At 39.2% G+C, this 21,050-nt stretch overlaps 2 protein-coding genes across 6 annotated transcripts in view; one reads left to right on the top strand and one right to left on the bottom strand.

The window, feature by feature from the left end:
• The window catches only part of hspa12a (heat shock protein family A (Hsp70) member 12A), a 265,691-nt gene extending 255,515 nt beyond the window's left edge, over positions 1–10,176 (bottom strand). The window contains exon 1 of one of the 3 annotated variants that reach the window (XM_087998838.1): positions 10,064–10,176. The gene's annotated coding sequence lies outside the window, so the exon portion shown is untranslated. Of the gene's footprint in view, positions 1–10,059 lie in introns of all 3 variants that reach the window. The other 2 variants (XM_043712818.2, XM_043712820.2) reach the window with 2 other exon arrangements.
• A 297-nt stretch (positions 10,177–10,473) lies between these two features.
• eno4 (enolase 4) overlaps positions 10,474–21,050 on the top strand; it is a 49,772-nt gene continuing 39,195 nt past the window's right edge. For 2 of the 3 annotated variants that reach the window (XM_043712822.2, XM_043712823.2), the window contains exons 1-2: positions 10,474–10,693; positions 13,922–14,050. In XM_043712822.2, coding sequence (XP_043568757.1) covers positions 10,514–10,693; positions 13,922–14,050 — 309 coding nt within the window. In that variant the 5' untranslated portion in view covers positions 10,474–10,513. Of the gene's footprint in view, positions 10,694–12,498; positions 13,145–13,921; positions 14,051–21,050 lie in introns of those variants that run through there. The other variant, XM_087998839.1, reaches the window with a different exon arrangement.

Genomic DNA, 21,050 nt, shown 5'->3' with positions numbered 1-21,050 from the left:
GCACAAAATGAATTACTTCTGTTTTATTCCCCACTTTTTTTTTCCTGGTTCAACTCTTATATCAGGCCTCATTTGCAAACCTAACAAAACATTACAGGATTTCACGGATTGTACTCGTTACGGAAGGTTCTTCAAATTGCCTAGCTTTTCGGCAGCAAGGGACATTTTTGTAAATGTTATTTTATTAACAAATAGTTAATATCTTGATGCGGAGATGCCGGTGTTGGACTGGGGTGTACAAAGTTAAAAATCACACAACACCAGGTTATAGTCCAACAGGTTTAATTGGAAGCACACTAGCTTTCGGAGCGACGCTCCTTCATCAGGTGATTGTGCCTGATGAAGGAGCGTCGCTCCAAAAGCTAGTGTGCTTCCAATTAAATCTGTTGGACTATAACCTGGTGTTGTGTGATTTTTAACTTAATATCTTGACTAAGTATCAGATGTATGAATAATTACACAGTTCATGTGTACATGGTACAGTATATTTTTTAAATCAGTGATGTTATGAGATTACACACAAATGAAGGGAAAGATAGCCTTCCTGAAAATAGAAAATAAATCCAATTTCAGATTTATAAATAAAACTGCACTAAGTTTTGATTCTTGCAAACACTATGCTAGGATTTTTGTCTCATTGTCACAGATACCTGAAGCTCCCTAATACTTTCAGCCAGCAACAGAATGGCGTTAACAAACACCAAATGCTGGGAAAATTCAGCAGGTCTGGCAGCATCTGTGGAGAAAGAAACAGAGTTAACCTTTATGTTTGTCTCTGTTTTTGTTTCAGATTACCAGCATCTGCTGTGTTTTGCCTTTAATAGAATGTTATTCAGTTTAGCCTCTTAGAAAAGAATGAAGGGTAATTGCAATAGCAAAATGTTAGCTCACAAATTAATGCATCTATAGAATAATTGGACCATTAGTCAAATAGCAGCACCCTGAGATCTGGTGCAAACCTTGGTATATGTCAGGTTTAATATTTATTAATATCAATGCAAGTTGGTAACTTTACATCTTACACAGTTACCAAAATGTAGATTTCCTGGAAAATCCAATTAAATTTGGAGATAATGTTTTAAGTGAAATGTTATTTTTATCTCCTTGCAATATGTTTTCCTCACAGTCATTGCATTCTGACATTGATATTCCATGTAATGATGCAGCAAGTATTTTTAAATAACAAACAGATTTTACAATCAAAATCAGCAGTCTGAAAAAATACAATTTTAAATTTGCTATTTGATATGCTGTTGGAAGTTGTGGCAATTTTCGTATAAAAGATAGTGATTTGGTTAATAGAGCTATGCTTTCTTGGCTGGATCAATCATGAATTGAAAAGCTTTGCCACTTGCTGGAAATTCAAGAGCAGCCCCATCTTGGCATGATGTGGAAGCCCAACCAGATTTTACAACCTTTGGTCAATTAACTGCCTGCAGTTGGCACTTCTGCACTTTAAGGAAGGACCTCTTGCCCTAAAAGTTGCCAGTCAGATTGACAAGCAACTCTTCAGTCTCAGCAGTATTACTGGGAACAGTGGCTACGGCTGGTACTGCAACAGGTCCAAACAAGCCAGAATGCAGGATGTAAAATACAAGTGATGCTCAGGCTAGGCACTTAAATGTTCTTTAATTGGCTATTTATGGCCTTCAACTTGTCTAATGGCAGGTTATCATGCACTTTTCCTATCACTGACAAAATGACAGCAGCAGTAGAAATGCATATCTAACTCCAAACTTCATCCCTGCCACCCTTTGCCACTTATGATGATCTCTGAAAGTTGACTGCTTGGAGGGGTAATGGAATAGAAAAGCAGAAAAGGGAAAACTCAGCTGACTGACAGGAAGCCCAGAGAAAACAAAGGCCAGCAGATCATTAATCTCATCAGCCCACCATGTTCTTCAGCAGGAAATGCAACAGAGTTTGTTATGTCAGATTAACACAAGGCAGTATGAAACAGTGCTGACCATCATGGTGCACATCATCATTCATATGTCAGAAGGCTGCCACATAAAAAAAATGGCCAGATAGGAGCTAGTGAAATGAAATTATCATGGATATGTTTGCTAATTCAATTCACTTTTATTTTTGAATGTTGATTAAAGGGTATTGTGATTGATTTTGTATGTGAACTTTCAAAATGTATTTGCCAAGCACCACATAATTGATTTACTCACAAAATTAAAACCTTTGGGAATAAGGACAGTGGCACTAAGAACAAAAATGTGCAAGACAGAAAGAGAGTTCTGGTGAATTGATGCTTTTCAGGCTAGAGGTTACGTCTCAACTGGTGCAATTACTCAGAATGAAACTCAGTTTAGGAAGTTGGAGGGGATTTATTAGTTTGGCACCAGAGATAAGGAATTTCAGTAACGTGGAAAGACTGAAAAAGGTGAGTTGTTCTTTTTTAAGCAGAGCTGGGTAAGTGGAGATTTGATATAAGTACAGTATTCAAAATCATGAACAGTTATGATAAGACTGAGTAATAAGAAACAGTTATCACTAACAGAATGGTTGGTAACTAGAGAACTCAGATCAAAGGTGAGTGGCAAAAGAATTGAAGACAATATGAAAAAGCTTTTTTATGTATAGTGAGCATGTGGAAGATTTTCAATATATATTTTATATATACATATTATTTCCCAGGATTTTAAGCATTGCTGGAAAGGACAGCAACTGTTGTTCATCCTAAATACCCTTAAGAAGGTCTTGATAAGGCAGCTTTTTGGATTGCTATTGTCCGCCTCGTATATGCACAACTACAGTGCTGTTAGGAAGCAGCATAGAGGCATTGGAGAGAGGACAGAGGCGATACATCTAATGTGTGGGTGTACATATCAAGTAAGAATTGACCAATGGGTTCCTTTTCTATTGAAGAAAGAAGGTTGAGGGATGACCAAACAGAGGTCTTTAATCTTATGAAATGTCTTGATAGAGTGGAAACAGAGAAAATATCTCCTCTGATGAGGAAAACTATAAGTAGAGGCCGCTGATAGGGAATTCAGAAGAAAACTCTACCAAAGGATGTTAAGAATGTGGAAAATCGCTGCTGTAGCATAGTTGGAGAATTATGCACATGCTCAACAAGCATTTAAGGAGAAGGAAATAAATGACTCTGATGGTGCATTTATGTAAGCAAATATTGTAGGAAACTTGAATGGAACATAAACATGGCATGGGCTGATTCAGCTGAATAGACTGCGTATGTCTGTGCAATCTTATGAATTGTTAAGACCTGAAAAGGATAATGGAAACCGATTCAACAGTGACTTTCAAAAGATAATTGAACAAATTTTCAAAGGGAACATTTTACAAAGATATGGGGAAAAGCCAAGTGGGACATATTGGATGGCTCTACAAACAGTCAGCAGGAGCATAATGGACCAAATGCCCTTCACCTCTATTATATCGTTCGGGAATATTGTAATAAACCAGGTTGGAGCAGCTGTATTTTTTTTGCTTTGACTTTATGACTCTGTGATAAAACATAGGAATTATGTAATATTAGTCAAGAATATATTGATAGTGTTCAGTGGTTTCCAAACAGAATCAATCATTTTGACACTAGAATTATTTGGTACCAGAGAAAATCAAATGGTGTGCAGATATTATATCAAACATCGTTTATATGATACTCTTGGTTTATGGTCATCTACATGCTGATGATGTCATCCCAAAACACATTTTGTGTCACATTCCACATGTGTCATCATCAACCATTATCTCTAATTTCTTGTCTGACATTTAGTTTTAATGAGCAGAAATTTCTTCAAATTCATACAAGATAGAGCACATCAGCATGATTTTCGGTGGGATGTTACTCATGCCCCACTACACATTAACAGCACAGAGGTGGAACGAGTGGAGACTGTAAAGCTCCTAGGAGTGGTCATCCACAACAAGCTTTCTTGGACTCTTCACGTGAATGCACTAGTTACAAAGGGACAAAGGATCTGTTTCCTTGCTGTACATCTCTATGACTGTATGACTATGTACTAGGGGTAATATATTACCAAGAGGGTTGTCTAACTAAGAAAGAAAAAATAAACAGTCAGGATAAATAGGACATTTACAGGGTGGAAAATTACAACTAGTGTGATGCCACTGGGATCACAGCTGGGGCCTCAACTACCTCCAATCCAAATAATGACTTGGTTGAATGGACTTAGCCACATTTCAGCCACATTTTCTGACAATACAAAGATTGTTAAGAAAGCAAGTTGAGATAAGATAAAGCAAAAAAAAGCTTTTGACAAATAAATAAAGAGTAATGCTTTCGGAAGCTTAGAAGGATATGGGAAGTATAGAGGTGAAATGAAAAAGGAAATTAGAAAAGTAAAAGAGGTATGAAAAAATATTAGCCAGACAAATTATGGAAAATCCAAAAATGTTTTATTAGTCAAAACAAAAGAGAAAATTAAGAGGATGACTAAGAAAAATGTTGCACCTATTAGGGATGAACATAGTACTTCAATGTGGGTGCAGAAATAGAGAATCATAGAGATTACACATTACAACAGAAAGAAGCCCTTCAGCCCACCATGTCTGTGCCGATCATCAAAACGCATCTATGCTAATCTCATTTTCCAGCATTTGGCCCTTAGCTTTGTATACAGTGATGTTTCAAATGCTCATCTAAATAGTTCTGAAGTGTCTGTGGCTTTCCTCGTTGCTATTTAGCACTCCACCAATTTTCATGTTACCTGCACAGAAGTCTAGAGTGTTGATGTACACAAGAAACAGCAAGGGGCCTAGCACTGAAACATGTTGTATGCCACTGGACATTAGCTTCCAGTCACAAAAAAACCCTTTGACCATCACCCTCTGTTTCTTGCCATGATGCTAATTTTGGATCCAGTTTGCAAAATTACACTGGATCTCATGGGCTGTAAACTTCATAACAGTTTGCTATGTGAGACCTTGTCACAAGCCTTGCTGCTAAGTTGCTTTGGGACCTTAAATCATGATAAAAATGCAATCTACATTTGCAAATTGTTCTAAAATACAGAATATACCCAAACTTGTTTTTAGGTCTGCTATTCAACATTCTTAGTATTTACTGATATTCAGTTCCAGACATTGTAATAATGATAGTAATGGAAATGTTAGATCCCAGAGCGAGATCGAGCTTGATAGACCAAAAGTTTTATTTTTGTACTTTTGTTACCATGATGGTCAGTCACTGAATATATTCAAAATAAAGCAAAATGAGAACTTATTTTTGGAAGACAATCTGGAGAGGTCTTACCATCTCAGATGGCAACGAAACAGACTACAGACAGGAAATGGAAGACATCGAAAAATGGTGCACTGAGAACAATCTAGCTCTCAATGCTGGCAAAACAAAGGATCTCATTATTGATTTTCGGTGGGATGTTACTCATGCCCCACTACACATTAATAGCACAGAGATGGAACGAGTGGAGAGTGTCAAGTTCCTGGGAGTAGTCATCCACAACAAGCTTTCTTGGGACTCTTCACGTGGATGCACTAGTTACAAAGGGCCAACAACGTCTCTTCTTCCTCAAGCAGCTGAAGAAATCTGGCATGACAGCCAATCCCCTTGCCAACTTTTATAGGTGCACCATAGAGAGCATTCTGTCTGGATGTATCACTACCTGGTATGGAACTGTACCATTCAAGATCAGAGACGGTTACAGAGAGTGATGAACTCGGCCTGGACAATCGCAAAGGCCAACCTCCCATTTACAGAATCCATCTACCAGGCCACTGTCAAGGAAAGGCTGCCTTCTCAAAGATCATCCCACCCTAGCAATGCTTTTCTACAACCTCTACCATTGGGGAGAAGGTACAGAAGCCTGAACATACGCACCAGCCGGTTTCGAAACAGTTTCTAGCTTATTGTTGTTAGAATACTGAATGGACTCACAAACTATTAGCATTCACCTGCATCTGTGTTTTGGTTTTTGCCGCTGTTTACCTATTATTTAGGTATCTATGCTATTCAACTCTGTGATCTGCCTGTGTATCGCAAGACAAAGCTTTTCACTGTACCTCCGTACAGGTGACAATAAATTCAATTCAATTCATAAACATTCTCAAGAATGATTCAACCCTATTTCCCAGCAAAATCCTTTACAATCATCCTTTCCTTCACTCAAAAATTGCTCACTCGCCTGAGAAGGTCACAAGCATTTCCTCTTGGTAAATTTATGCACATTAATGTATCCACAGATGTAATTCTGTACATCTCTTCCCGTTACATAAAGGCATAAGCAAATTTACTGACTTTCTTGAATGAGAGATAAGACAAAACCTTAGTGCCTTTTCCAGTTACACTAACTACTTTCAGGCCACTAAACAGCACATTCACTACTATGGATCTTTTCTTATGAACAGGACAAACTTGTAGCCTCCAGCCTCTGCATCCGTCTTGTTGTTGGTCATAAATCTTATCTCTTCAGCCAGAATCTCACTTGGTGGCTTGCTTAGTCATTTCGCTTAAGTCACGAGGTTTCTTGGAAATGCTTTTTTGACACAATACTATGAAGAGTTTCTGAGCCTTATATAAAAAAAAGACACTTTCACAGAACTGAAAACCAGAAGCCCATTTCCCTCTACTTTAGAACACAAATTTCCAAATAGTAACAGAATATAAAACTTCATTACGACATGTATGCAAACATATTTCCAAAGAATTTTTGACCAAACGTCTGACACATTGGAATCAGTTGGATCCTAACAACTATTGTATTTTCCTGAGGCACTATCTTTATACTGCCTCCAGAATTAATGAATATTGATTAGAGTTTTGCCAAAGTAAGATCTTAAGACAGAAATGCAATGAGAGAGCTGAAACAGGAAATTTTGCTAGTCTTTTTGCTGTCTCTGGAAGAATTACTACTTTTTGTACCAATAAATTAATGAAATTTATAAAACAAATTTCTGAAACAAAAATCTTAGAAATAATTCAAAGTTAGCCTAAATATAATTTAAAAAAACACCAACATAATACTGGAAATGGTAACTTTATTAATTTAAAAATTTGTCTGTCAAACAAAATTTAGACAATTGAAGCATAAACAGCTATCTCTTTTAGTAATTTTCTAGTCCTTACTGAAAATCTGTGTTTGGATGGAAAAAAGAAAACAGAATAAGTGATGTGACATAAAGACATGCTGTGGAAGCTTTTCGTCTTGCAGTCACAAGAATACCAAACCTCCAAAAGGAACAACAAAAAATACTGCATGAATCACCATGACCCTATTGAATGGCAGAAGAGGCTCAACAGGCTGAAGGGTCTATTTTCTGTTCCTAATTCTTTTATCATTATGGGAAAAGGTGGGAAAATGGACTATGATTGATTCAGGTGTTCACCAGGATAGTCATTACCCAAGCTTTTGTTTAAATTCAAAAAGGCAAATTGGTCCGGATTCATCAAGACATTGTGATGCACCAAATAAACAGTTGTTCCCCCAGATTTCTGTTTACAGAGAGAAAGTAAGGACTGCAAAAGCTGAACATCAGAGTTGAAAAGTGTGCTGTTGGAAAAGCACAGCGGGTCAGGCAGCATCCTAGGAGCAGGAGAGTTGACATTTCGGGCATAAACCCTCATTTTGTTTGCAGAGGACAGTGTGCTGCATATGAAAATTGCAGGACTCACAATGATTTGTTTGATTTCCACATGCAGCTCAAATCTATGGTGGCATTTCATGGCCTCATATTTATCTGAAAGTCAGGGAAAGGAACTGGAATAGTCATCCTCAACAAATGAAACAATATGAACAAAAGTTTTACTGCTCCCAATGATGGATTCAAATTCATATCTATTGGATCACCATTAAACATAATTGCACATCCTTGCTTAAAAGCACGTTACAAAAATTCTTAGACATGTCTAAGACTAGCTAGATGCGTGGTATTATTTATGATAGAATTCACTCTCATGATTCATTGCATCCACATGTGTATAGGTTGCCTTGTCTCACAAAAGTGATCATCCTTTATGCCTATCTAATTTATGACAGGCTCTGCACAACATGAATTGGTCGAATGGTTGATTAAGTTGCTACAACAGTTCTTGAGCAACCTCCCACATACACAGTGAAGAATTTTTTCATCATTGCAAAGACTATGTAAGATTTGCAATCTTGTGTCCATATGTTGTTTTGACATGCAGAGTCTATTAAGCAAAGTACTGCTGAATGAAGCCATTGATATTTGTGCTGTGTCATTGTATCATGGTAATCCAGATACAATGCTATTGTCAGAATCTGTATTCACTGAATTTATGCATTTAATAACACAGAGTTGAATTCAACTTTAACAATGACATACATGCTCAAGCAGATGATGTTGTCATTAGAATCCAGTGAGGCCCAACTCTTGGGAACATTTCATTAGTTTTCTTGAGAAATGTAGTGGTAAAAACTGACCTTTTATCACTTTCATAATTCCAAAATTTAAATGGTAGGTAAATTTGCCATACTTGATTCTGCAGAATTTTCTTACACCCATTAATAGCCTCTAACCTGTGCTCAAATTTGTCCTGAAAGTACAGCAGTCAAACATGGTCAATTTCCTTGACGTGCTAGTTGAACAATCCACTAATGAGTTCAATTCTACTTCCTACCTTCAGTAAGCCTACCTTCACTAAGCCGACCTTCACTGGTCACGATATGTACAGGGCCTCCTACTGGCGCATGTGCAATAGTACTGACCTTAGCAACAACTTCATAAATAGAGCCTGAGACATTTGCTCACCATGCAACCTTGATGCCAAAGTGTTTTCTTTTGTTGGATATTGGCCACTTCAAATAGATAATTGATTACTGTGCATTATGCAAGCTTATAAAAAGCCTAAGGCTGTTACTTTTGGTTCTGAAAAGTGCCCAGTCTACCTCAGTACCCTGATGGGTAATGTCTCAAATATTTGAACAATAGGTGAAGTTAATAGATTCATGCTGCTACAATGCAACAGCAATATGATAAATATTCTTGATCAGCTGGATGCTGCCTTCATGGCAAAAAGATTTTCTACCTACTAAGAATGTAGTACATCAATTGCAGTGCCAGTGTTAATGCATGTAGGTCATGTCTCCAAATTATTTGTGATTTAAATTATCGAACAACATGCCTCTTCAGGTGTTCACATTGGCTAGAGCACTGACTGCACTCAACAAGTCTATGCTTGCAAATTCAGAACATAGGGTTCAACATTAGATGTGATTTCAGAATTAGACAGCACTTACTCAACAATTCAACAATGTTCAAAGAACTATACTGACAACCAATTATGTTGTCTGTTGGGTTTGTAGTGTGCCTCATTTACATATGCTCCAAGTTACATAAGCGTCAGTCTCTGAAAACAGAAAGACCATGCCCAGTCATTGTGCATTTTCAATTAAGCAAAAACATAGACCCAACTATTCTTTAATGCATTCTCCACAACAATGCCTCAATCAGAGTCTACTTGCCAACCAATCAGCACCCTTCTCACATGCAATTTCAAATTTTGTTCTGCTTGGAGATCTTGACAGTATGTCCCTTTATCAGCAACACTAAAGTTCTGCACAGCCAAACAACTGTTTGTGGAACAGAATAACATGGCAACCCAAATGCATTCTACAGCCAACCACTTTTCTGATGATATGATATGATAGAAGAGGCAAGATCCTCAATGCCTTGTCTTCTGGTACTTGTGAGAATGAGTCAATTTTCACCAAGAGGTTTTTTTTTTAGCCAAGAATATGACAAGGTAGCAAAAGTGAAACAAACACAAACCATGTCTTCTTTTTAAAATTGCCTATAGTTAAAGTGATCTCAATACTATGAAACTAGTCAGAATCACCAAAGAAAATGATGTTTTCCACTTTGTGTACTACACAGAAATTGATTCACATTATAGCTCCAAAGGTCTTAATTTATTGAAACACAATCTTCAAACAAAAAAGCAAATCTGTTTCTAAAAAGTTCAACTTGTATATGATTATTCAAGTCACATATGTAAGGTTGGTATTCATGAATATACATCTGAAGAAATAAGCAGTAGTCAACATAGTTTTAAAGGCATGTTTCTGGAATACAAAAATACTGTACCTACATAGTGCAGAGAACATCACAAGTGTTGCACACAGTTACACTGAAGTACAGTCACAGTTGCTCTGTCGGTAGGTAGTTTGTGCACAGCAACAGGACACTGCTGTTGAGTGTTGGCTAGTGAACTGGGGGAACCATAAACGTTAACGCAGAAAGAAAAGGCTGACCAATGGCATGAGAAGAGCCGCCTCATTTGCGTGATGAAGAAACAGCACAACGTTGGCAACAAGCTCCTGATCATAAACGTGCCCGGAGAGTGTTGGGGGATGGCCACATGCGTGCTCCAAGTGAACCAGCTCGCCAGGTAGACCCATGACGTCAAGCCCGACGGGTTGCCTAGCAACGGCAAAGGAAGCGGCAGGCCTAACTCTTCCCCCATTCTGAACGACATTTTGGTAACACTTTATAACCGGGAGCTTTGTTTAAGCAGACGAAGCGATCGAGCGGTGAAGGGATGTCTGCCGGCCCAGCCCCCCCTGCGAGTAACGGTCGCAGCTCCGAGGAAGCTCGCGACTTCTACCAACTCAAACAGCGCGCGGCCGAGTACTACAGGAGCAACTTGGTGCCGCAAAGAATGCAGCAAGTGCTCAACAGCATGTTTTATGACAATCCCGACGATGTTTACGGACACCTGGTGGGTGTTTAGCTGTGCTGCAAGGGAGGGGCGAGCAGTAAAATTGCAGAATCCCTGTTTGGCCAATGTATAGATCTGCACCAAAAATACTGCGCAGGACAAAAATGATTTTTTTTTAAAAGTTCATTTGTGGGATGTGGGTGTCACTGGCTGGTAAGGTGTCTTCCTGAACATCTGTACTCTGCGTGCTGGTAATTGACCCACAATGGCATTAGTGAGGGAACTCCAGGATTTTGACCCAGCCACAGTGAAATAATCTATTTCCAAGTCAGGATAGTGAGTGGCTTGGAGGGGAACTTGCAGATGGTGGTGTTCCCACGTATCTGCTGCTCTTGTCCTTCTAGATGGTAGGGGTCATGAGAATGGAAGGTGCAGTCTGAGGAATTTTGTCTTGTAGATAGTTAAAAATCACACAACACCAGGTTATAGTCCAACAGGTTTAATTGGAAGCACACTAGCTTTCGGAGTGATAATCACCTGATGAAGGACCGTCGCTCTGAAAGCTAGTGTGCTTCCAATTAAACCTGTTGGACTATAACCTGGTGTGTGATTTTTAGCTTTGTACACCCCAGTCCAATACCGGCATCTCCAAGTCATGTCTTGTAGATAGTACACACTGTTGCTACTGAACATTCATAGTAGAGAAAGTGGATGTAGTGTCAATCAAGTGGGCTGCTTTGGCCTGGATGGTGTCAAGCTTCTTGAGTGGTGTTTGAGCAGCACCCATCTAGGCAAATGGTGACAAGAAGACTTAGCAGGTCTGGATCAATCAGATACAAACACTTTCAGAGTCACCTGATCAAACCTTCCATACCAAGGTCTCCACTAGCTGCAGGTCCCTGAACAACATTAAAAGGGAAACTGGAGTTTCAGATAGATCGGGTGCTGAAGAAGGCATTTGGCATGTTTGCCTTTATTGGTCAGTGCTCTTTGGACAGTGATTTCCAGTCTCCATCTCTGTATAAAGGAGGTCGTAAACATCCAGACCTCCTTCCTGAGAACTCTTCAAATGAATCCCATATGCTTTGCATCTCCTCAGTTAAAGATACAGGCAACTTACTATACTGAAAATGTGTTGCTGGAAAAGCGCAGCAGGTCAGGCAGCATCCAAGGAGCAGGAGAATCGACGTTTCGGGCATGCGCCCCTCTTCAGGAAGGCTTAACCCCGCCCCCACGCCGATCTCCGTCCCCACACCGAACCCCACCCCCGCCCCGATCTCCGTCCCTGCCCCGATTCCCGCCCCCACTCCCAGCTCCAGCCCCACACCACGTCCTAGCTCCCAGCCCTGCTGTGTTTTCACCATCCCTCCCGAACTACCCCTCTCTGAGGATGAAAGATCAGTCCTCGGCAAAGGCCTCACCTTCATTCCCCTACGCTCCCGGATTAACAGGTTCAACACGCGATGAGACATCGAACAATTCTTCTGCCGCCTTCATCTCCATGCCTACTTCTTCAACCAGGATTCTCGCCCACCCTCTGACGACCCCTTCTCCTGCCTCCAACACACCCCATCCACCTGGACACCCCGTGCTGGCCTCTTACCTGCCCTCGATGTCTTCATAGCCAACTGCCACCGCGACATTAACCGCCTCAACCTCTCCACCCCTCTCACCCACTCCAACCTCTCACCCTCGGAATGTGCAGCCCTCCACTCCCTCCTTTCCAACCCCAACCTCACTCTCCTACTCCTTGGATGCTGCCTGCTCTTTTCCAGCAACACATTTTCAGCTCTGATCTCCAGCATCTGCAGTCCTCACTTTCTCCTAGAAGAACTTACTATACTGACCAAGCTACGTCAATCTCACATGCTGCCCATGTACCAGCAGCTTATACAGCAAACATACAGCAGCAGGACGTCCACCAGTCCATCTACACGACTCTGCACCTGCCAATGTTTTCCCCATTCCTCCAGCTGGGAATACAGAGATCATGCTCGGTTTGGTCATACACGGATTCCCCCCCACCCGCCTTGAGAAAGCAGCTCTGAGATGAACATTGGTCAAATCTATGAGTGGATGTCAGCCTCTGAGTTCAAAGATCCTCACAGCAGCCTTTCAATGCTAGTCATCAGTGCATCCTGCACTGCAGACCGGTGTTTCCTGTATGTCACGTAACTGGATCAGAGAGATGCCATGAGGATTCTAAAGATCAGATGCCCATATCTGTGCACAAGAGATGTGTGTGGCTAGTGCTATGAGATGCTATTGTGAGGTCAGCAACATGGAAGCTGTTCACAGCCAGCAGCAATCTGAAGTCTGTCCCCAATATACCACTTCAGCTCTGATGAAGAGTCATCTGGACTTGAAATGTTAGCTCTCTTTCTCTCCATGGATGCTGTCTGACCAGCTATGATCTCCAGCATTTGTTGCAATCTGAAATCGATTAAGTGTGGAGCTGGAAATGCCCAGCAGATCAAGCAGCATTAGAGATGCAGGGAGTCAATGGTTCAGGTTAGAACCTTTCATCAGTCCTCAGTATCTGTAATCTGAAGTCATCAGATACTCAATCTGATGTCCATTTCAAGAAGTTTCAGCATCCAGTTTCCTTGCTGCAGGCATTAGGAAGGCACACGACATATTAATGTGCAATAATCTTCCTTGATAGACAACTCCCTTCAACCTCCACATCTTACTTAAAAGATGCAATGAGTTATTGCCAGTGTCTAGATGGGCCTCAATGGAGTTTGCATGCAATTCTGTCATATTTGCCACAGTTCAGGTTGTTCAGGCCTCTAAGATTCTGCCCAGTCACTGAGAAAAGGCAAATTACAAATCTTTGTATGGTTTATCATGTATAGTAATTTCCTCAGTGGCAAACGACCATGTAGCAGGAGAATGCTGGTATTTAAAATGTTTGTTCAAACACATCTTGTGCTACACCAAACTGCAAAAATTGTAGTTATTGCTACAAATAAGTATACCCAATGTAAACTGACAGTTTAACTATCACAGCAGAACAGTTTTTAAATGCAAATGTATTTGACTAAGGTCCATTTGCTCTAGATCTGATGTTCCTGTAATTGCTAGTTCCTTCATTAATGGTGTTGAAATAAGAATTTTCTGTTTCTTAAAAAGTGTACAGCTAATGAAGTTGTAAAGATGCAAATTAAATAGTAGCAAGATAGCCTTTTTTGTTCTTTGAGAGATAATTGCATTATGTTGTAATATTGGTAATTGTGCACATCTTTTAGATCTGTATGGAAATTTGTAATTTTCTTATTTTAACAGGCAAATTACTTTGCTAGCTTTGCAAAGCCAGCTGCAATAAGCAGGATTGTTGGAAAAGAGAAACTGGATTCAGCAGGCCAACAAACAGTCCAAGTGGAAGTATTATGCACTATTAAGAATTTGGAGAAGGTTTGACTGGATCTTGTAACATGTTGATGTTTTAGTTTACCTGTGATATTGACATTTTATTTTTGATTGTCGATGTTCATAATTGCCTTGTAATAAGATTTTTATTAAAAAAACATATGTGATGTTTTATATTATTATGATATTCATCTAACTTTATAAATGCTTGAGAGTATGATGGATTCCAGGTTTGTTTAAGACATTCAAAAAGGAATTTGGTGTTTCTTTACAAAGATTATAGGGAGAAGACAGGATATTGATACAGGTGAGATGCTCTTTTGAAGAGCAATTACGAAATAATTCTGCAGTATTGTGATGGTAGTCTTCAACGATTGCATTCATATATATTCAGTTTTATAAATTTAGTTTTCCCATTCATTTTATATACATTTTTAAATCTATACATTTTAGTTCACTTTTACTTCTGTGTTATTCTGGTCAAGAACCATTGTAACCTTTACAAAGAATAACCAACACTTTCAATTTTCTGATCCAATCCTACTTTAGTCTTGCTTCATTAGTTTCAGTATAAATGTCCAGTGGTACTAGACCTACCTGTGCCAGTGCTACTTTGAGTATGGCATGATGGAGAACAAAAGCTCCTAAGTTTGTTTCTTTCCTCCCTTCCCTTCACTGGTCCACTCAATGTAAGGTAAGGCAGGAATGACTTTTCTTGATATGAAGAGAGCATTTTAACGAGCATGGCATCAAGTCAATGAAAATCAAGGATAAAACTTTCCACAGGCTAAAGTATACCTGAAGATGGTTGTGGGTTTTGGAGGTCAGTCATCATAGTGTGAGGACATTGTTGTAAGATGGCTTCAGGATTGTGGTGGAGAAGTTTATAGAAATCTTAATTTGGGACAAAATTTATAGTCACTTGGACAAATGCAGTTAACTAAGGAAAGCCAACGTTGATTTGTTAAATCCAAATTATGTTGAATAATTTGTTTGAGTTTTTTTGGTGAGATTAAAGAAAGTTAGTGTCAGAAAAGCCATTGATATGCTGTACAAAAACTTCCAAAAGGAATTTGACAGTGTGCTGCATAATGTGAGCAAGGTTATGGAGTCAAAGAGACAGGAGTAACATGGTTAAAAATCACACAACACCAGTTTATAGTCCAACATGTTTAATTGGAATCACAATCACCTGGTGAAGGAGCAGCACTCCAAAAGCTAGTGCTTCCAATTAAACCTGTTGGACTATAACCTGGTGTTCTGTGATGTTTAACTTTGTACACCCCGGTCCAACACCGGCATCTCCATATCAGGAGTAACATGAAAGCTGACTGAGCAATTGGCAACAGTGAGTACTGGTTACTGGATTTGTTTTGGAATTTATGAAGATTTACAGTGGATTAGCTTTGTAGGTACAGGTTCAGAGAAAACTGCTTGATTGAAAACTTAGTGTTGTCATAAAACATTTTGTGTGATCACTTTTGATTTTTTGGCTCAATGTTTATTTGCACAGGATTAAGCTGAGTCAAGTACACGTCTTCCGTTAATGATACTTGAAAGATTTTAATAAATACAATTTCAGTTGGGTTTTAGTGATAGCATGTCCAGAAAATTATGAATGTGTTTCTTAATCAGTCCTACATTTGTCCTACATTAGTTTTGTGCAGGTATACTAGGTGAATAGCCATTGAAGTGCTATAATTTGACATGGATGTTATGAAGACCCTTGGGTAGACCTGAGTTTGGCTGGAGGGTTTGAGTGGCTTTATGCTGATGGTGGGGACATTAGTTGGTCTGGAGATAGCATAGAGGTCACAGGTAGACCTTCTGACCTTAATTTTCAACATTTCCTGAATCCAGGCAATAGATTATGATTCCTATGTGAGACTGTGAACCACAGATCATGGAGAAACTGATCGGACTGTATGAAAATTACAAGAAGCTAAAATGAATACAGTGGATGTCCAAAAGGACTTGGAGGTTCAAGCGCATACCTGTTTAAAATGTCGCAAAGAGGTGCACTTGGAGTATTGTGAGCAGATCTTGGCACCACACCTTAGGAAGGGCATATCAGCCTTGGAGGGAATACAATGTAGGTTTTCAAGAATGATACCTGGACTTTAGGGGTTAACTTATGAGGAAATATTGGACAAATTAAGCCTATTTTCTCTATAATTTAGAAGGTTAAGAGATGATCTAATTGAAACCTTAAAGTTATTAACTGGAAAAGTCAGTAGATATAGATAAACAATTTCCACTGGTTGGGAATTATAGGATCAGGTAGTGTAGTCTTACAGACCATTCAGAAGTAAAAAATAGAGATCGCTGGAAAAGCTCAATAGATAGGACAGTATCTGTAAAGAGAAATCAGAGTTATGTTTTGGGTCAAGTGACCCTTCCTCAGAGGATTAGGAAGCACTTCTACATGCCAAGGGCAGTAGATGTTTGGAACTCACATCCACAAATGGCAGTGGATGCTTGATTTTAAATCCAAGATAGATACATTTTTGTTATGCCAAGGTATTAGGAGATATGGACCAAAAGCATATATATAGACGTAGGCCACAGACCAATCACAATTTCATTGAATGATGGAACAGAGTTGAAGGACTGAATGGCCTACTCCTGTTCATATGGTCCCAAGATGCCCACAGCTACAATGGCATTGGCCACGCCTGGAGTGCAGGATAGATAGGAACAGTTAAGTAGCAGTTGGGAGCAAGAGTAAACCATTTAGCTCTTCGAGCTCATTTACCCATCTGATACGGTCCTGATCCTGAATTCTACTGTTAATTCTACTTTTCTATCTACCCTCCCAATTGCAGATTAATCCTGTAACATCAGATATTGTGATTGGAATGAAAGTCCTGGAACAATATCTCATGCTGTACTTGGTTCCTGAGTAAACTGATCACTTCAGAAAGATCTAGCGCATAACCTCTGGCCTGCTTATTCAGTGTTATACAGCCTACCATCCTTTGAAGATAGTGATTCAGTATAATCAGATTTGTGCCTGTTCCATTAGACTTCCATCAGAATTACAGCTGTGTTCTGCTGGAATAGCTGAGTCACCTCAGGATGTAGTCTTTACTTGAAAATGGCTTCAAATCATTAACATCTGTTGGTGCTTGATCTATTTAAATCTGATTGTCTGCAAATAAAGGGCAGAGAAATTTGGTGGTTGGATCTTCTGCTTGTGATCTCTACATCTAACTAAATCCTACCTATTAAATGGGAAATCACAGACAGATGATTGCAGAAGCAGAAGATTTCAGTCAGTAAGTCCATCAACATTGGAAAAAGGAAGTCATTATTTTGGGTATTGATCTTCCATCAGAATTCCAGTGTGCACACCTAGGTGAATATTAATAGGTTGCAGAAACATCCATTGAGACCACTGATGTAGTATGGAATAATTTTAACAGCCAGTTTAGGTTTAATACATACATAAACTATGTAATCTCTACATGCTCCTGTATCTTAATTTTAATCATCTGCTTTAAGTTCTTTGTCAGATAAATATATTTCACAATTTACAGTTTCCTCATGACATCCTGCTGTTACAAATCTATCTGCTGCCTGAAACTCATTTCCCCTTAAGACCTTACTTATATTAAATGCCAGCACCTCAGTCTGTTTGAAAGGACGTGAAATATCAGTGTTTTCTGCAATGTCCTGATCATTTCCATTATTGCTGTTAAAACAATTCCCCCTTGGACCTCTCCTTAAAATATCATTGATTATTTGAAAAGTCTCATTAAAGAAACAGTCTAATCTCTGTTGCTTTTAGTAAATGTCCATATGTTTTTTCTAAATTAACACTTACCTTCTTCACTTCTTCATCTCGTGTGTGTTGGTTGATAAAAACTCATAGATACATTTTTTAAAGAAAATTACTTTCTAAACAATGAGGTTTTGGAAGCATTTTTATTAAAAACTATCAAAGTGAATAAGAAGCATATGAAAATTACATAATTTGACCCATTATCCATCAGCAACTATAAAGAATATTGTGATTATTTAGCATCTCATTGGAATGCATACAGTTTGTATGCCTTTAATATAAGACATTTAGAATGTAATTTCAGCAAAAGCTGCAGAGTGGCAAATAAAATTATTAATCTTGAACTAACATTTAAATATACAATTTAAATCCTAAGTACATTTGTTTAAAAAAAAAGGATTAAAGCCTGAAATCACAAGGTGCACCAAATGCATGTGTCTGGAAGTTACCCATCTGCTTGGTACCCAGTATTTTTGGATTTTACAGCAAGGAAAATGACCAGCTTTCAAGAAGCTTCCACAAAATCAGCACAAACATTATTACATCCTCAAAAATTATGTAATTAAGTTGTTGCTAATGTCTTCCTCTTGTCCTGAGCTCTGGTCATGATCGTCAGCCAGCTGATGTATAACACCACCAGTATGTCTTGTAAATAAAACACAGGACAAATCCAACCAGCCATTTACCAGCCCATCAGTCAACTGTCCATCATCAGTAAAGGGACGGAAGGTGTCATTAACAGTACCACCAAGCAATTCTTAACAATAATATGCTCAATAGTGCTCAGTTTGAGTTCTGCCAAGGACATCCAGCTCCTGATGTCAATATCTTTAGAAACATAAGTAGGCTATTCAGCCCCTTGAGCCTGTTCTATCATTCAATGACATCATACAGGTTTCATTTGTATAATCTTTCCTAATAAATTAACCCCTGAAATCTAGGTATCATTCTTGTAAACCTTCATTGTACTCATTGCAAAGCCACAAATCCTTCCTCAGCTGTGTTGCCTATATCTGCTGACAGTACGTCAAGTTCAGTCACTTACAAAAATCGTTGAATTCCAGAGTTGAAGTGTGAGTAACTGCCTTTGACATCAAGGCTGCATTTGACCAAATGTGATACTAAGGAGTCCCAGCAAAACTGGAGTCGATGGCAATCAAAACGAAAAGTTTGCACTGCTGGAATCGTACATGGTACAAAACGAAAATGGATGTTGTTGTTAGAGGTCATTCATATCAGCTCTGGGATATTTGTGCAGGAGTTCCTCAGGGTAGTGTCTCCCACAGTCCAACTATCTTCATCTGCTTCATTAATGACCTTCCCTTCATCACAAGGTCAGAATTCAGGATGTAGCTGATGACTGCACAATGTGCAGCATAATTTGTGATTCCTCAGACACCGAAGCTGTCCTTGTTCATGTGCAGCAAGACCTGGACAATATCCAGATTTAGGGTGGCAACTGGGAAATAATGTTCGCATCACACAAGTGTCAACCAATGATCAACTCCAACAAGAGAGAATCTAACCATTATCCCTTGATGTTTGATGGCATTGCCGTCACTGAATTCCCACACATCAATATCCTGAGGGTTAGATTAATCTGAAACTGAACTGGACTGACCATTAGAAACACTGCAGCTACAAGAACTGGTCAGAGGTTAGATTTCATCTCAGCCTCCATTTTCCTGCCTGTTCTTCATAATCTTTCGGATCACCTAACTTCCAATGTTGTCACATGACTTACGTTTATTTTTGTACTGGGTTCTGTGGTCTAGTATTTGTGTCAGCCAAGTCCCATGACTTCTCTTTATACACTCTGCAAACTCAGGTGCACTTCAGATGACTTGGATGGCGAATATCTTAAAATGTTTAAATGAAATGGCACGAAGCACACACAATCTGTTAAGCACACATTCGGAGCATGCTTCAGGACTCCTGAAGAAATGGGGTCCTTAGTGGACCCTGAAACAAAATAAGTTTGGGTTTTGTAGAAGCTTTTGCTTTCTTCATGCTTACATGCAGTGCATTCCAAACCCTTTCTACTGACTGGGAGAAGATGGTTTCTCTCACCTCACATTTGCTTCTCTTGCAAGACACTTTAAATCTGTATCTTCAGGTTCTCAATCCCTTTTTTTTTTGAGTCAGAATACTTACTGCTTTTCTACTCTGTCTAGCCCCCTTGAGATTTTGAAAATTATTTAAATCTACTCCTTGCCTTCTCTCCAAGGAAAATAATCCAAATTTTCAAATCTTTCTTCATTCCTGGGACCATTTTTCTGCATTCTCTTGAATCCAGTCACATCCTTTTTTTATTGTGTGACACCTAGAATTATACTCAGTGCTTCAGTCTAACCTGTGTCCTTTATTAGTTCATCTCAATCTCTCTGCTGTTGTGCTCTGCCCCTAGAGTCCCTGTCCTGCCACCTGACAAAACCAGGTCTCTATGCTCATACATAACCTTTTAGAATAGTACTCTTTCTTTTATACGGTTTTTCCATGTTCCTTGTACCAAGGTGTACAACCTGAATCTTACATGCTAACAGCAGCTACAGTATATTGATTGCAATGGCTCAAGAAGGCTGCTCACCCCTACCTTCTAATGGGGCATTAAATTAATGTAGCAAATGCTGGCCTTATCAGTGTTACACACATCGCCCCTTGGATTTTTTTAAAAATCAACTTTTTGTGGTGAGCTAAGTTTGTATCAGTTGTGAGAAAACAACATCTATCGACATGACGGAGATCAAATGGAGACTGGGCAACCATTTGGTGTAACACCTTTTTTCAGTGAGGAGAGATAACACTGAGCCTCCTGTAGCTTGTCATTTCAATGTTGCAACTCCCCCACCCCCCCCCCCCTCCCCCGCCCCAACTCACACTCCAAACCTCCGGACCATTATCTCCTTAGCCTGCTAGAGCATTTCATTGAAACTCAACAGACCTCATGGAACAGCCTCTCATCTTTCAGTCTGACAATCTGCAGCCTTCTGTTTTTTAAACTTTGAGTTCAACCAATCTTGATCCTCTTTTTTTGCCCCCATTTTGTTGCGGTTTTTTTTGCTGGTTCTGTTTTCTTCTAGTTTCTTCCTTTTTATTTGAACAGCTGCAAACCAGTCATTCACCCCTCAGTTAGAAGCAATTTTGCTTTCTTCACTTGGCCAGAACCTATTATATTCCTATGTTTCCTTAATTCTAAAGAAGTGTTATTGATCTAAATGTTAACTCTTTCTATCTACACAGATGCTGCCTGACCAACTGAGT

This window comes from Chiloscyllium plagiosum, unplaced genomic scaffold (assembly GCF_037043375.1).
Source record: "Chiloscyllium plagiosum isolate Xiang-an unplaced genomic scaffold, Cpla_swu_hap1 HiC_scaffold_22, whole genome shotgun sequence".
NCBI classification, from domain to species: domain Eukaryota; kingdom Metazoa; phylum Chordata; class Chondrichthyes; order Orectolobiformes; family Hemiscylliidae; genus Chiloscyllium; species Chiloscyllium plagiosum.
This window is presented reverse-complemented; position numbering and strand designations above follow the sequence as displayed.